Here is a 16195-nt window from a genome sequence, read left to right on the forward strand (position 1 = left end):
GCAAATTAATGGAACCCAGGGAGGAGGTCGTGTAAACCTCCTCTGTTGTTGGTCTGTCCACGAAGCACAGGTAACAACCTGGCCTTGGGACTGGCATCTGAAGTGTGTGTGTGTGTGTGTGTGTGTGTGTGTGTGTGTGTGTGTTGGGGGGTAGTCTTGTGGGACTACACCCTTAATCTGTGGAATCTGGTGCTCTCTTTGGGTAGACAGTGTCAGAATTGAGTTGAATTCTTAGACACCTGCTGGTTGGCCTGAGAGAATTGCCTGGGGGTATGTCGGAAGCCCGCAACCCCCTAAACCCCCGTAAGAAGTGAGTCCAAGAACCAAAAGAGTAACTTTGGCATTGTGTTGTGCACAGAATGCCCCCAACCATTCACTTGTCTTTTCGTACTCTTCTCAACTTTTGGTAATGCACTCCAAACCCTGCACACCTGAGGCAGGTAGAGCCAGGGAGAGTAGCTCTCCATAGCTCCTGCTTCAGGGATGGACATAAGCCTTAAGCCAGGCCATCCGGTGTCCTCTTCTGGGTTGGTCAAACTGCAGCCAGAAGGGGAGACCCCTTTGCCTCTTGGGGTACGAATGCGATAGAATTGGTCTGCAGTAGAAAAGAATGGAACCGGGCAAGAACAGCTGAGGGGTCAACGCAGAGACTCCTGGCAGTGGGTAGTCCCAGCTTCCATACCCAATGGCTCAATACGTTGCTCTAGGTCTTTCCAACCCACTTTGTTCGTCAGCAGGTGGGTTTCTGGGTTCCTAACTCTGGAAGCTCTGTGTTCTGACAGGTAACTGAAATAACGCAACTTGAGTTTCTCTTTCATTCCCATCAGGGGCAATTGCAGACTTGGTTCTCTCTCTAAACCTTTTGCTAACCACTTCCTTCCTTCCCGTAGTTTTGTCTTCTGTTTCACCGAGAGAAGTAAAGTTACCAGACAAGGATTTAATAAATTCTCTTCTCCCTTCACTACAATTGTCAGCAGCAGCAGCGGGATTTTTTCATCCCTCTTGTCCCCAAGAGTCATTTTCTCTCAGCTCAAGGCCCGTCTCTGCTTCTGTTTTAGATCTCAATCCCTTGAGGAACCACACGAGGAAATGGGCCTAACCTGGTGCCGCCTACTCCACAGAAGTTTGTAAGAAGCAGAATGTTCTGAGGGCCTCGTGGACCCCGCGTATCCCGTCGCATATGCGAAGTGACCCTGCACGGGAATCTTTACAAAATCCTGAGAATGCTCACGTTTACCAGTGTGGTGTGGTAACCTTCCTATACTCTTCTCTTGACTGAGTGTAGAAAAAATGGTTGCCGAGGAAAAATGGTGGAAAGATGGAGGTGCATAATTGGAACTTTCTATGCTGGATGGACGTGAAGGTGTTGGGGCCCACCCTGAAACTCTGTGGGCCAGGGGGAGAGGAAAGCCTGGCACTGCTGTCTGACTGCCCGTGGGTCTTTCTGCCTTTGACCCAGTCTTGACAGTGAGCCTCTCACAGGCCTGGCTCAGTGACTTTCAGAGGGTCCTGGATTAATAGTGGTGAACACCAGTTAGTAAAGATTGAGAGGCATCGCTTCTCGGCCTTTTGGCTAAGATCAAGTGTAGTAAAGATTGAGAGGCAGCGGTGGGGAGCAGGGGAGTGTTGAGGAGGGATCCAGAAAGAATAAAATTGCAGGAATGGTGGTGCAGGAAGTCACTGTTCAATCCTGGAGGATGTAGGATGACCCCTGCATTGATACTGGAGCGTGAGAGAACCAGCAATGGGCCCGAGGTTCGAAAGTACTCCTGTAAGGGGTACGGAGCTGATGAGAAATCTTCCTTTTTTGGGGAGGGGGACAGACTGTACAGATTTTACAGCTGTCTTTGTCTTCTCTAGCAGTTTCTGCCTCAACCCTGAGAGTTTCATGGCTTTCCCCCCTTCCTTTAGGCTCCTATAGGCTGGAGCTTCCTGAATCTCCACTCCCATTACTGCGTCCAGACATTGGTCTGTTGGAAGTCATGTTTCACAATAAAACATGAAAATAGTAGGGCCAGTTAAGTGACACTGCTGCTCGTGGTATTTTACACATTTGAAGGCTATGGTAGCGTCCCTGTCCCTCTTGCTCTGGTTCAGCGTTCCCCACAAATTCAACAATATCAGTTTCGTTTTTTCAAACTCCGAGCCCCGTGGGGCTTTATGTCCCAGTCAACTCAAATATGCCTCTTGGTGATCTAATCTTTCTTTCTCCAACCCTTAGTGCATTCTATCTCAAGTAGAGCAAGAGATCCAAGGGAGGAGGGGTGCTGCTGAGTTCAAGGACAGGTGTGGTTGCAATAAGGACAAGAACTCAAAGAACAAAATTTCGCTATGTAAAAATCCTGAAAGGGTTACCAGGAATGCCAGAGTCCAGGGAGGGGCTGTGAGGGTCGAGTTGAGGGACCTGAGTTTCCTTGTAAACTCCAACTCCTTCATTTGTATCAGCTGAACTATCTCTTCCGGAAAGAAGCTTCCCCTGGCTGGAGTTGGCTTCCCCACAGCCTCCATGTTGTAACTTCTCATTACTCATGGTATTTTTCTCTTTAGGGATTTTGCACATCTGTTGTTAAACAATTTGCTATAAACTTTATCTGTATAACCTCTTTGGCCACCGGCCGGACTGTAAACCCCACGAGTGCGTGGATAGTGTCTGTCCTGTTGGTTGTATCACTCCCAGCCCGTGGCACAGTGTGTGTATGTGATGGTGTAGAGTTGATGCTAGCAAATGCTAGTTGACGGTATGTTATGCATGGTGCACAGTAACTCACAAATATTACCTCCGTGAGCACTCAGACGTTATGAGTGATTATTGGTTCTGTCTCCCCTTGTTTCTTTCTCCGGTGTGACTAACAGTAAAACCATTAAAAATGGAAAGCCAGGAGACACAGGTATTAGAGATAGCAAGGATAAGGTGGATTCGGGGTTAAACTTTGCACTACACCAAACTATGACTTTAGAGAGATTCCAAAAGGGTGTATGTGGGGGCGCGGGTGGTGGATGCAGGAAGAAAAATGGTACAAGTGGATCAGTCATTTGGCTGGAGCAAATGGGAAAGTGAGGGGTGCCCAAGGACTGGTTTGGGATAAAGAAGGGGTTGTAGGGGACAGAGAGGCTCTGGCCTTTGTGAGACCTGAGCACTGGCCTGGCTCTCTGGGCAGGACTGCTGGCCCTAGGCAGCTGCACAGAGAGGAGAAGCTGAGGCCTGTAAATATCGATTGTAGCCCCTCCTCATCCTGGTGAGGGAGAATTTAACCCCAGGTGACATGTGTGGTCTGGGCAGGATGGTTTCAAAGGCTACGAAAGATCCCCAAGGGGGTAAAGTTAGGTTCTGTCGAAGCTCCTTGTTATTAGGAGCCCCTCTGTGCTCCAGGGCCCCAGTCTCCAGACCGTTCTGAGAAGGGAAGAAAGACCCATAATCACACCTCCCCCACCTACTGATTCCCACCTTAGCCCTTCACATTCACCTTTGAGTTCCTATGCTGCTTGTCCTCATTTTCTGCTGGCCTGATGATTGTTCTTACACTTCAAACCTCCTTGTTGCTGGTTCTCTGCTTCGGCCATGAGCTAAGTCACTGAGAAGAACAATGCCTGACTGAACCAAAAACTTCCTCTCACGGGCCAAGTGGTAACTGATCGCAGCACTCTGACCCTGAAAGATCTCACTCTGCAGCGATCGGCCAAAACCCTCAGGGGAGAGAAAGCCATTTGTGCTTTTTGATGCAACTTTTCCATCCCAGCCCCCGTCATGGGGGCCTGGTTCTCAGAGACCTAAGGAAACATGGTGTCCAAAGGCCATGTTGTTCATATAAGGAGATTTTGGAGATTCAGAATCTAATTGGTGTTTGAGCTTCAGAAAGTGGCAGATGAAGTCTCCGATCGTATCTTAAATGGTAAAATGTGTCTCTATTGGTTCGCAGTAGGGAGGATGTCAGAGGATGTGTTTATATTCTCCCCTCCCTTTACTGTAGACCTTTGTTGGTATCCTGATACCTCCTTGCAGGGTTATTTTGCAGCTGGGACTGTGACCTTGAAGACATCAGGATGGCTTCGAATCTCCCTCTTCAGGGACTCTGTTTTCTCCTCAGCACCATGGCGGCTGCTCCAGGTGAGAGTTTCCTGGGATCAACAGTAAGCGAGTGGACACCTTGGTGAAGGGAAAGGTTTCTGAAGTCAGGGAGCCAGAACCTCAATGTAAGCCATGTGTTTTTGGCCAAAAAGGGACCACATTGACTGAATGTTGGTTCTTAATTTTTTTTTTAATGTTTATTTTTGAGACAGACAGAGAGTGAACGGGGAAGGGGCAGAGAGAGAAGGAGACACAGAATCTGAAGCAGGCTCCAGGCCCTGAGCTGTCAGCGCAGACCCTGACGCGGGGCTCGAACTCACGAACCGTGAGACCACGACCTGAGCTGACGTTGGACACTTAACCAACCGAGCCACCCAGGCACCCCTGGATGTTGGCTCTTCTCTGTGGGGTTAACTGATCATGGTGGCAGATTTTTCAGAGAAATGATGTGGGGCCAGACTGAGATGAGTCCGTGACAGTCCTCTCCAATGTCTCCTTTGTTTTCGGGGAGCATCTGGTTAGTCCCGGTGGCTCCCCGTGTGTGGGAAGGACCAGCGGTTGACCTCCGCTGCATCTGTGGGCTGCTCCTTGCACATTCCATTTGCCTGCTTTGCAGAGGCCACCCCATCAGGATTTCTATGTTTTATAGGTTTATGTTCCTGTAGGCCATGCGCTTGTGTGTGTATGTGTGTGTGTGTGTGTAGAGTGGGTGTGAGGGGGGTATGAACAATATGAGAAGACTGTCAGCGGGAGAGGAACAGGGCGACTGAGAAATGACTGAGTCTGTTGCTCTGTGAAGCACACAGTACCCACACTACTTGGAGAGTCACATCAGCTGTAGGTAACCAGATCATAGATAATCTCGCACCTGCTCCTCTCCTTCAGTCCTCTGGCCTTCTTTCTGCTTGACTGCAGTGTTTGCTGAGCACGGGGTTCTGTGAGAGGCTTGGCCTCCTGGCCTCACCTATACCTACCAAGTGTCTCTTGTAGAGCAGAGGAGCCTACAGCCATAACAGGAGGCCTCTTGTTAGTAGAGAGTAGCCATGGAGCGCCTGGGTGGCTCAGCTGGTTGAGCGTCTGACTTTGGCTTAGGTCATGATCTCGAGGCTCGTGAGTTCCAGTCCCACATCGGGCTCTGTGCTGACAGCTCGGAGCCTGGAGCCTGCTTCGGTTTCTGTGTCTCCCTCTCTCTCTGCCCCTCTCCCACTTACACTCTCTCCCTCAAAAATAAATTAACATTAAAAAAATAAAAGGCATTAGCCGGTGCACAGTATCAGTTACATTAAGTCTCCTGGGTCCCCACCGCAGTCCTCGCGCGTCATTTCCTGACTTGCCGGGATCCTGGACTGGTCCTTTCTCACTCCCTACAGAATTCATCTGCTGTGAATCCTGCAGGGCACATTTTCTCTCTCTGCTTTCTTCTATCCCTCTCTGCAGGTTGCTTTCCACTGTGCCTTTGACTCGGAGGACTGCAGGCATTAGGGGTAGGGCTGCAAAAAAATCCAGCCTTCAGGCTGGAGGAGGTCACTCTTTCAGATTTGGGTGCTGGTCCAGGATGAGCCTTCTTCCAGTTCTGACTCCTCTCGGTGCTCATCGTCTGCTTCCTAGAACTCAGTCTCTCAGTCCCTCCCCAACTCTCCTTGGAAGACCCCAACCTTCTAAGTTTCTGCTCCATGAGTGTTGGCTGGATGCTAATGACAATCCTTCTCTTGACGACTTTGAAGGGCAGATAGGGGTTTTGGTCCCACGAGGGGGAGAGGCAATGAGTGTTCTGATATGAGGCCCCCTCTTCTTACTAGAAAGACTATAGGACATTTCCTCAGTAGTAACTTAAGTTGCAAGAACATTTCGCCAAAACAAGTGTTCTTTTTATTTTCCCAGAAAAAAAAAAACACCATTCAGTGTTGTCCTACTAAAATTTATTCTACTTCATACAACATTGACCTTGCTCTGTGTAAAACAATAGTCCTCGTCCTTCTAAGCATTTGATCATTTGTGAGTTGGGCACACATTACAGCAGTCTCCACTGTGAAATCCATGATGGGCATTGGCAAAAGATTGTTCTTTGAAACACAGTTTATGCCATTATACACATAAATATAGACTCTCAAAGATGGGATAATTCAGTATTTATTGTTTTATAAACTTTTTTTTTTAAGTTAACAATATATTTTGGATATCTTCCTATTCTTGTACACAGTGAAAATGTTTTATGGTAGTATTACAAAAATGTAGACTGTTACAAGGGTAATATGGAAAATTTTAATTGCTTCCAATTATTTCATTGTATGACCAAAATGCAATATACTTACCTAATCACCTGTTTGGGGCATTTAGTTGTTTTCACTGTGGTGTTTTTTTTTTTTTTTTTTGAGACAAAATATTTTAATTAATTATTTTTTAAATTTGCATTCAAGTTAGTTAGCATATAGTGCAACAATGATTTCAGGAGTAGATTCCTTAATGCCCCTTACCCATTTAGCCCATCCCCCCTCCCACAACCCCTCCAGTCACCCTCTGTTTGTTCTCCATATTTAAGAGTCTCTTATATTTTGTCCCCTTCCCTGTTTTTGTATTATTTTTGCTTCCTTTATGTTCATCTGTTTTGTATCTTAAATTCTTCATATGAGTGAAGTCATATGATATTTGTCTTTCTCTGACTAATTTCGCTTAGCATAATGCCCTCTAGTTCCATCCACATAGCTGCAAATGGTAAGATTTCATTCTTTTTGATTGCCAAGTAATACTCCATTGTATGTATATATACCACATTGTAGATAGACAGGTCCTAAAGGTGCAGTGACGAGAGAATTGGAAAGCAAGGGGCTAAGACTCTCCTGGAGCTGAAGCATCGGTCCCCTGGCTCAAGCCTCTTTTATTTTTGCAAATTGTCTGATAACAGCAGGGACATGCAACATAGTATTTGGCATCTTGACAGGTCATGAACCTGCAGTATATTCCATACTGGGTCCTGAGTACATCTGGTGCCAGACAAAACATTCTTATTCTAAGCCTGACGCCCATATGATGTCCTTCTGAAGAGAATGAACAGTCCTGGTGGCTTTCCGTTCTGGGAATGAAACTGCTTTCAGTTCCTTGCTGCTCTGTCCCTTTCCTTTAGGACATTCTTACAGTGCCTCTGGCTTCTTGTTCTCTAACACCACATCTTCTTTTTCCACTCATCCATCGGTGGACATTTGGGCTCGTTCCATACTTTGGCTATTGTTGATAGTGCGTCTATAAACATTGGGGTGCACGTGTCCCTTCAAAACAGCACACCTGTATCCCTTGGATAAATACCTAGTAGTGCAATTGCTGGGTCGTAGGGAAGTTCTATTTTTAATTTTTCGAGGAAGCTCCATACTGTTTTCCAGAGTGGCTGCACTAGTTTGCATTCCCACTGCAAAAGAGATCCTCTTTCTCCGCATCCTCGCCAACATCCATTGTTTCCTGAGTTGTTAATGTTAGCCATTCTGACAGGTGTGAGGTGGTATCTCATTGTAGTTTTGATTTGTATTTCCCTGATGATGAGTGATGTTGAACATTTTTTCATGTGTCAGTTGGCCCTCTGGATGTCTTCTTTGGAGAAATGTCTGTTCATATCTTCTGCCCATTTCTTCATTGGATTATTTGTTTTTGGGTGTTGAGTTTGATAAGTTCTTTATGGATTTTGGATACTAACCCTTTATCTTATATATAACTTGCAAATATCTTCTCCTATTCTGTTGGTTGCCTTTTAGTTTTTCTGATTGTTCCCTTTGCTGTGCAGAATATTTTTATTTTGATTAGGTCCCAATAGTTCACTTTAGTTTCTGTTTCCCTTGCCTTCAGAGACGTGCTACTAAGAAGTTGCTGCGGCCAAGGTCAAAGAGGTTTTTGCCTGCTTTCTCCTCAAGGATTCTGATGGCTTCCTATCTTACATTAGGTCTTTCTTCCATTTTGAGTTTATTTTTGTGTATGGTGTAAGGAAGTGGTCTAGGTTCATTTTTCTGCACATCGCTGTCCAGTTTTCCCAGCACCACTTGCTGAAGAGACTGTCTTTATTCCATTGGATATTCTTTCCTGCTTTGTCAAAGATTAGTTGGCCATAGGTTTGTGGGTCTATTTCTGGGTTCTCTATTCTATTCCACTGATTTGAGTGTCTGCTTTTGTGCCAGTACCATACTGTCCTGATGATTACAGCTTTGTAATACAGCTTGAAGTCTGGATTGTGACGCCTCCAGCTTTGGTTTCCTTTTTCAAGATTGCTTTGGCTATTCAGTCTTTTCTGGTTCCATACAAATTTTAGGATGGTTTGTTCTAGCTCTGTGAAGAATGCTGGTGTTATTTTGATAGGGATTGCATTGAATATGTAGATTGCTTTGGATAGTATTGACATTTTAACAATATTTGCCCAGGAGCATGGAATATTTTTCCATTTTTTTTGTGTCTTCTCAATTTCTTTCATATGCTTTCTATAGTTTTCAGTGTATAGATTTTTCAGCCCTTTAGCTAGATTTATTCCTAGGTATTTTATGTTTTTTGGTGCAATTGTAAATGGGATTGATTTCTTCATTTCTATTTCTGTTGCTTCATTGTTGGTGTATTGGAATGCAACCAATTTCTGTGCATTGATTTTATATCCTACAACTTTGCTGAATTCATGGATCAGTTCTAGCAGTTTTTTTGGTGGAATCTTTTGGGTTTTCCATATAGAGTATCATGTCATCTGTGAAGAGTGAAAGTTTGACCTTTTGGCTGATTTGGATGCCTTTTATTTCTTTGTGTTGTCTGATTGCTGAGGCTAAGACTTCCAATACTATGTTGAATTACAGTGGTGAGAGTGGACATCCCTGTCTTGTTCTGACCTTAGGGGGAAAGCTCTCAGTTTTTCCCCATTGAGGATGATATTAGCGTTGAGTCTTTTATATATGGCTTTTATGATCTTGAGGTATGATCTTTCTATCCCTACTGTCTTGAGAGTTTTTATCAAGCATTTTGTCAAATGCTTTCTCTGCATCTATTGAGAGGATCATATGGTTCTTGTCCTTTTTTTAAATTGATATGATGAATCACACTGAGTGTTTTGCAGATATTGAACCACCCCTGCATCCCAGGTATAAATCCCACTTGGTTGTGGTGAATAATTTTTTTAATGCATTGTTGGATCCTGTTGGCTAATATCTTGTTGAGGATTTTTGCATCCATGTTCATCAGGGAAATTGGTGTATAGCTCTCTTTTTAGTGGGATCTTTGGTTTTAGAATCAAGGTAATGCTGGCTTCAGTTCCTTCCATTTCTATTTTTTGGAACAGCTTCAAAAGAATATGTGTTAACTCTTCATTAAATGTTTGTGGAATTACCCTGGAAAGCCATCTGGCTCTGGACTCTTGGGAGGTTTTTGATTACTGATTCAATTTCTTTATTGGTTATGGGTCCATTCAAATGTTCTATTTCTTTGTGTTTTAATTTCAATGGTTTATATGTTTCTAGGAAATTGTCCATTTTTTTCCAGATTGCCCAATTTGTTGGCATATTATTGCTCATAATATTATCTTACTATTGTTTGTATTTCTGTGGTATTGGTTGTGATCTCTCCTCTTTTATTCGTGACTTTATTTATTTGGGCCATTTACTTTTTATTTCTGATCACACTGGCTAGGGGTTTATCAATTTTCTCAATTCTTTCAAAGAACCAGCTTTTTGGTTTCATTGATCTGTTCTACTGTTTGTTTTTTGTTTTGTTTTGTTTTGTTTTTTTGATAGCATTGATTTCTGGTCTAATCTTTATTATTTCCTGTCTTCTGCTGGTGTTGGGTTTTATTTGCTATTCTTTTTCTAGCTCTTTTAGGTGTTAGGTTAGGTTGTGTAATTGAGACCTTTCTTCCTTTGTTAGGAAGGCCTGGATTGCTATATACTGTTGTCTTATGACCACCTTTATGGCATCCCAAAGGTTTTGGATGGTTTTGTTTTCATTTTCATTGGCTTCCATGTACTTTTAAATTTCCTCTTTAATTCCTTGGTTAACCCATTTACTCTTTAGTAGAATTTTCTTTAATCTCCAAGTATTTCTGTTCTTTCTAATTTTTTTCTTGTGGTTGATTTTGAGTTTCATAGCGTTGTGGTCTGAAAATATGCAAGGTATGATCTTGATTTTTTTGTACTAGTTGAAGGCTGATTTGTGACCCAGTTTGTGATCTATTCTGAAGAATGTTTCGTGTACACTCGAGAAAAATGTGTTTTCTGCTTCTTTAGGATGAAGTGTTCTGAATATATGTTCTGTTAAGTTCATGCAAGCCAGTGTATCATTCAAAGCCATTGTTTCCCCGTTGATTTTCTATTTACATGATCTGTCCATTGCTATAAGTGGGGTGTTGAAGTCCTCTACTATTACAGTATTATTATCAATGGGTTTCTTTATGTTTGTGGTTAATTGATTTATATATTTGGGTGCATGTTGGGGCATAAATATTTACATTTTTTAGATCTTCTCAGTTGATAGGCCTCTTAATTATGATATAATGCCCTTCTTTATCTCTTGTTACAGTCTTTATTTTAGTATAAATATGGCTACTCCAGTTTTCTTTTGATGACCATTACCATGACAGATGGGTCTGTTTCCTTAATTTCAATCTGCAGGTGTCTTTAGGTCTAAAATGAGTCTCTTGTAAGCAGTATATAGATGGGTCTTGTTTTCTTATCCATTCTTATACCCAATGTCTTTTGATTGGAGTATTTAGTCCATTTACATTTAGGGTGAGTACTGAAAGATATGAATTTGTGCCATTGTATTGGTGTTTCTGGTGATGTTCTCTGGTCCTTTCTAGTCTTTGTTGCTTTTGCTCTTTTTTGGTTTGTTTTATCTTTTTCCACTCAAAGAGTCCCCCTTAAAATTTCTTGCAGGCCTGGTTTAGTGGTCATGAACTCCTATTTTGAATGTCAGCCTTGTTGGGTAAAGAATTCTTGGCTGTATAGTTTACCAATTCAGAACATTGAATACATCCTGCCTCTCCTTTCTGGCCTGCCACGTTTCTGTGGATAAGTCTGCCATGAATCTGGTATGTCTTCCCTTATAGGTTAAGGACTTTTTTTCCCTTGCTGCTTTCATGATTCTTTCCTTGTCTTTCCTTTGTGAATTTGACTATGATATGCCTTGGTGATGGTCGTTTTTTATTTATTTTTTTAATATAATGGGAGTTCTCTGTGCTTCTTGGATTTTGATGTCTGTGTTCTTCCCCAGATTAGGAAAGTTTTCTGCTATAATTTGTTTACATAAACCTTCTGCCCCTTTTTCATCTTCTGGGACTCTTATTATTTGGATGTTATTCCTTTTAATAAGTAACTGAAATTCTCTAAGCCTTGTATTGTGATATTTTGCCTTTGTTTTCCTCTCTTTTTTTTTTTGCTTCATTTTTCTCCACAGTTTTATCTTCTGTATTGCTCATTTGCTGCTCTGCTTCATCCATCCTTGCCATCGTGGCATCCATTCGAGATTGCATCTTGGTTATAGCATTTTTAACTTCAGCCTGACTAGATTTTATTTATTTTATCTCTGAAGGAAGGGATTCTCTGGTGTCTTCTATGTTTTTTTCAACCTTAGCTAGTATTCTTGTTATTATGGTTTTAAATTCTAGTTCCAACATGTTACTTATATCTGTGTTGATTAAATCCCAGCTGTCATTTTTTCTTGTTCTTTCCTTTGGGGTGAATTCCTTCATTTTGTCATTTTGGAGGAAGAAAAAAATTAATAAAAAAATGAAAAATAAAACAAAGAATCAAATAAAGGAAGCTATATCCTGAGTATGTTTTCATCTGCTTGTTGAAAGAAACTTGATAGGATAGAGAAAAAAGGGAAATGAAAGAAAAAAAGCTAAGAGGAAATTTAAAAATTAAAAGAAATTATATAATAGAATAAAATAAAATAAAATACAAAATTTAAAAAATATAAAAATAAAGTAAAAAAAAAATATTTCTATATCCAAGAAAGAGAAAGAAAAGAAAGAAGGAAAAAAAACCCAATTTAGGTAAAAAAGAGAAGCAAAGAAAATGACTAAATAAATGAGCCAGGAAACAGAATGAAACCTGAATGAAGTTATATCCAGTTTCCCCTAGAATTGAAACTGTGAACCACTCTTTAGTCCATACACTAAGTAGGTGGAGTGACTTGTGCTGGTCTTCTGGGGGATGTGCTTGCAGGGCCTAGTTTGGGGTTTTTGGGGTTTGGTGTAACAGCTCCGTTCTCCATTAGATAGCACTGATTAACTTACTGTGGTGGATCAGTGTGCGCGCATGCATGTGTGTGCATGGGAGTGGTGGAAATGGCTTCACCCAGCTCCCTAGTCTCTGGTGCTGGAACTTCGTGCTCTCACTGACCCATGATCAAGCACCTCTCCTTTGTTTCAGGCCTCTTATACTCCCTGCCTCTACCCTGTCCATGTCCAAGTTGTCCCCTTGCCAGGCGGCACCTCCCTCCAGAGTTTTTTCTCAGCTGGGGTTGTATTTCCAAACCCCACAATTAAGAGACCCCTGCAGCTTGGATCTGCACCAACTCTCTGGGGGAGGGTCTCGCCGAGCAATGGCTGGGTGCTGGCTTGCCCCAGAAAATGTTCATGTTATTGTGCAGTGGCAGAGTTTCAGAGATTATGGCAAATCACAACACACATCCGGCGCCAGGTTTTGCCACACCATGGCATGTTTGTATGGGGACAAAATACCAGCAATCATGGCTGCTATCCAGGATACACTGTGACTATTGCTTGTGGGGAGGCCACATGGTCTCTTCCAAATGCACTCCAAGGGAACCAATTCTCCCTGTGTGGCAGGTGGACCCCTCAGTCTGTGTTGCCTGCTTCTGGGGATTCACTCTACTTCCTCACCAGAGCACCACCGGGCACTGAGCTCCAAAACTTCAGACTCTGTGATCCACCGTTTATAGAATCCTGGTGGTATTGAAACCCTCTCCTTTCTCCCTGTCAATGGTTTTGGGTAACAGATTTCTTGTTCAGTCCCTTGTGAGTACTTTCACTCTTTCTCTCTCTCTCTAGCTACTTTCAAGGAGAGTGCTTTTCTTGCATGATCCCAATGCGCAGCACTCTCCCCCTTTCTCTTTCTCTCTCTGACCTCTCTCAGCAAAAATAGCTCCCTACTCTCTGCGTCTTTTCTCTTCTCCAATTCACCCCTTTGCACCATGTACCTGCTGAGTTCTGTGGCTCAAGTTATGCAGATTGTTGCATTAATCCTCAGATCAATTTCCTAGGTGTTCAAAATGGTTTGGTGCTGATCTACCTGTGTTTCAGGGATGAGACAGGCTCAGGGTCTCCATGCTGCTCCCCCATGTTAACTCTTCTCTAGTTTTTTTTGATGGTGTCCTGTAAGTCTGATAGGCTTTTCTTCACTCCTTTTTATTCCTTTTTCTTTTGCTCATCTTGATTAGATAATTTCAATTGATCTGTCTTTTAGCTCACTGAATCTTTCTTCTGTTTTGTTAAGACTGCTATTCAAGCTCTTTATTGATTTCTTCATTTCAGTCATTGTATTCTTCAGCTCCGAAGTTTCTGTTTGGTTCTTTTTAATGTTTTCTATATCTTTGTTGAAATTCTCATTTTATTTGTGTATTATTTTCCTGATACTGTTATATTGTTTATATGTGTTTTCTTGTAGTTCTCTGAGAATCTTTAGAACATTTATTTTGAATTTTTTTGTTGGATAATTCCTGTGTCTCCATTTCTTTGGGACCATGTACTGGATGGACGTTTACTGTATTCCTTTGGTAAAATCATTTCCCCCTGTTTTTTCTTAATCCCTGTAGCCTTGCACATATGTTTGTGTGTTTTTAAGAGCAGTAACCTCTTCCAGATATTATAGACTGACTTTGGTAGGAGAAGACCTTTACCTGTGAGTGGGGGCATACTATAGCATGCTATAACCTAGGTCTAGTGATGCAGGGGTGTGTGGCAGCAGTAGGTCTGGGGAGCATGATGTCTCCAGCTCAGGCTCCTGAGGGCCATAGTTTTGACAACTGCATGGATCTTAGCAAGCACTGCAGAGGGTCTGCAGTGGCTGCAAGGGCTGCTGGAGCCTCAGCAGTGCTTCTAGGGCTAATGGCTAGGGATCAGGCTAGGTGGAGGTAGGGCTGGAGGGGAACCCTTTCTAGCTAGGAAGTTCCCTCTATGTGCTAAGCAATGCTGGCTTGAGGGATGGGATGATACTGCCAAAATATGCAGTCTTAATGTTTCTAAAATTTCTTAAGTGGACTTCTGAGCTTTGTGAGAGTGCTGTTGTTCATAGAAAGCTATTCAATTGTTGATCATTTTGTGGGGTGGTGGGAATAGAGTCTCCTACTTTGCCATTTTGGTGATGTCACTTCCGAGACCATTGTTTTTAAATAGAGTGTTCTTGAGTATAGCAATTTAGATTGGCAATTTGTTTTTCTTTTGGATCATCTAAAGCTTCATTGTACTCTGTACTTGTATCTCTCTGTTTTTGAGGACTTAAATGTTAGTATAGATGTTGCTCAGTTGGAGGTAATGTGTACCAATTCTCTTAAACATTTTTTCTTTGTCAGGTTTCTACTATTTCTCATATCTTAACAGAAATAATTAGGTTATGTTGTAGTAACATATAATCCAAATTTCAGAAGAATTAAATAAACAAAATTTATTTATTCTTACACTATGCATTCTGTCCAGTTTGGCTGGGCCTCTGCTTATAATTGTTCAACTTCTCAAGTTGTTGAATGCCTCACTCTCTTATGCCACCACTTAAAAAATTTTTTTTTCAACGTTTATTTATTTTTGAGAGAGAGAGAGAGAGAGAGAGAGAGAGAGACAGAGTGTGAATGGGGGAGGGGCAGAGAGAGAGGGAGACACAGAATCCAAAGCAGGCTCCAGGCTCTGAGCTGTCAGCACAGAGCCTGACATGGGGCTCGAACTCATGAACTGCTAGATCATGACCTGAGCTAAAGTTGGACGGTTAACTGACAGAACCACCCAGGTGCCCCAAGCTTTTATATATTTCTTTCTGGAAGTGCCACACATCATTCTTTTCACACTTCATTCAAAAGGCAGATCACAAGGTCATGCTTAACTTCAAACAGGCAAGGAAGTATTGATATTTACATGTGTCCAGAGAAAACCAGAAATATTGCTGAACACTAGTCATGTCTACCACATCTATGATATGTCTACAGATAAACTCGTTTTTATGTCTTACTTGAGTTTTGTTGGGTTTATTCACTTTAAGCATTAGTGTGTTTCATAAGTTCTGGAAAATTTATAGCAATATGTTTCAAATTTTGCTTCTGCTCATTTCTCTCTCTTTCTGTGTGTGTGTCTTTCTCTGTCTTCCTGTCTTCCCTCCCAATTTCACTTTAACTTAGTGTAAACCTTCTTGCTCCATTTATATCTCTGATCCTCTCTTCTGTATTTTTTGTTCTTTTGTTTCTCTGTGCAGTATTCTAGATAATTTCTTCTGACTTATTATTCACATCAATAATTCTCTGTACCTGAATTTAATCTGATGAAAAAATTTTAATTTCAACAAACATATTTTTCACCTATAGAAGTTCTTTTGGGTTTAAAATTTTTTTCTACACTTTTTTTTTAGTTCCTTGAAGATTCTTTAAGAGTGTATTTTTATTTCTTTAAATATAGTATGTATGGTTTTTATATAGCCTATATCTGACATATCTAATATTAGAAGTATTTATCCATTTCAGTAGTTTCTCTTGGTTATTGCTTAAAAAATTTTTTTAAATGTTTATTTTTGAGAAAGAGTGTGGGTGGGGGGGGGCAGAGAGAGGGAGACACAGAATCCGAAGCAGGCTCCAGGCTCTGAGCTGTCAGCACAGAGCCTGACATGGGGACTGAACCCACAAACTGCAAGATCATGACCTGAGCTGAAGTTGAATACTCAACCGACTGAGCTAACCAGGCGCCCCTCTCTTGGTTATTGTTAATGGGCTTTTGTTTCTTTGTGTGTCTGTTTATTCTTGACAATGTACTGGCCATTTTACTTATGAAAATTATTTATAGAAGTGATTTGAGGCCTAGCATGAAGACAATTTCTTCTGCGAGGATTTTATTTTTCCCATGATTTTATAGCATTATTAGTGGTGGGCCACCTTAATACAAGTACAAAACTGATATTATAT

General features: G+C 41.9%; 1 protein-coding gene across 1 annotated transcript in view; it reads left to right on the top strand.

The window, feature by feature from the left end:
* The first annotated feature begins 1704 nt into the window (after window positions 1-1704).
* The window catches only part of LOC122473568 (antigen WC1.1-like), a 41575-nt gene continuing 27084 nt past the window's right edge, over window positions 1705-16195 (top strand). Inside the window, exons 1-2 of the mRNA XM_043564240.1 lie at window positions 1705-1771; window positions 4001-4105. Of these exons, the coding sequence (XP_043420175.1) occupies window positions 1705-1771; window positions 4001-4105 (172 nt within the window). The remainder of the gene's footprint in view (window positions 1772-4000; window positions 4106-16195) is intronic.

Source organism: Prionailurus bengalensis, chromosome B4 (genome assembly GCF_016509475.1).
Source record: "Prionailurus bengalensis isolate Pbe53 chromosome B4, Fcat_Pben_1.1_paternal_pri, whole genome shotgun sequence".
Lineage (NCBI taxonomy): Eukaryota > Metazoa > Chordata > Mammalia > Carnivora > Felidae > Prionailurus > Prionailurus bengalensis.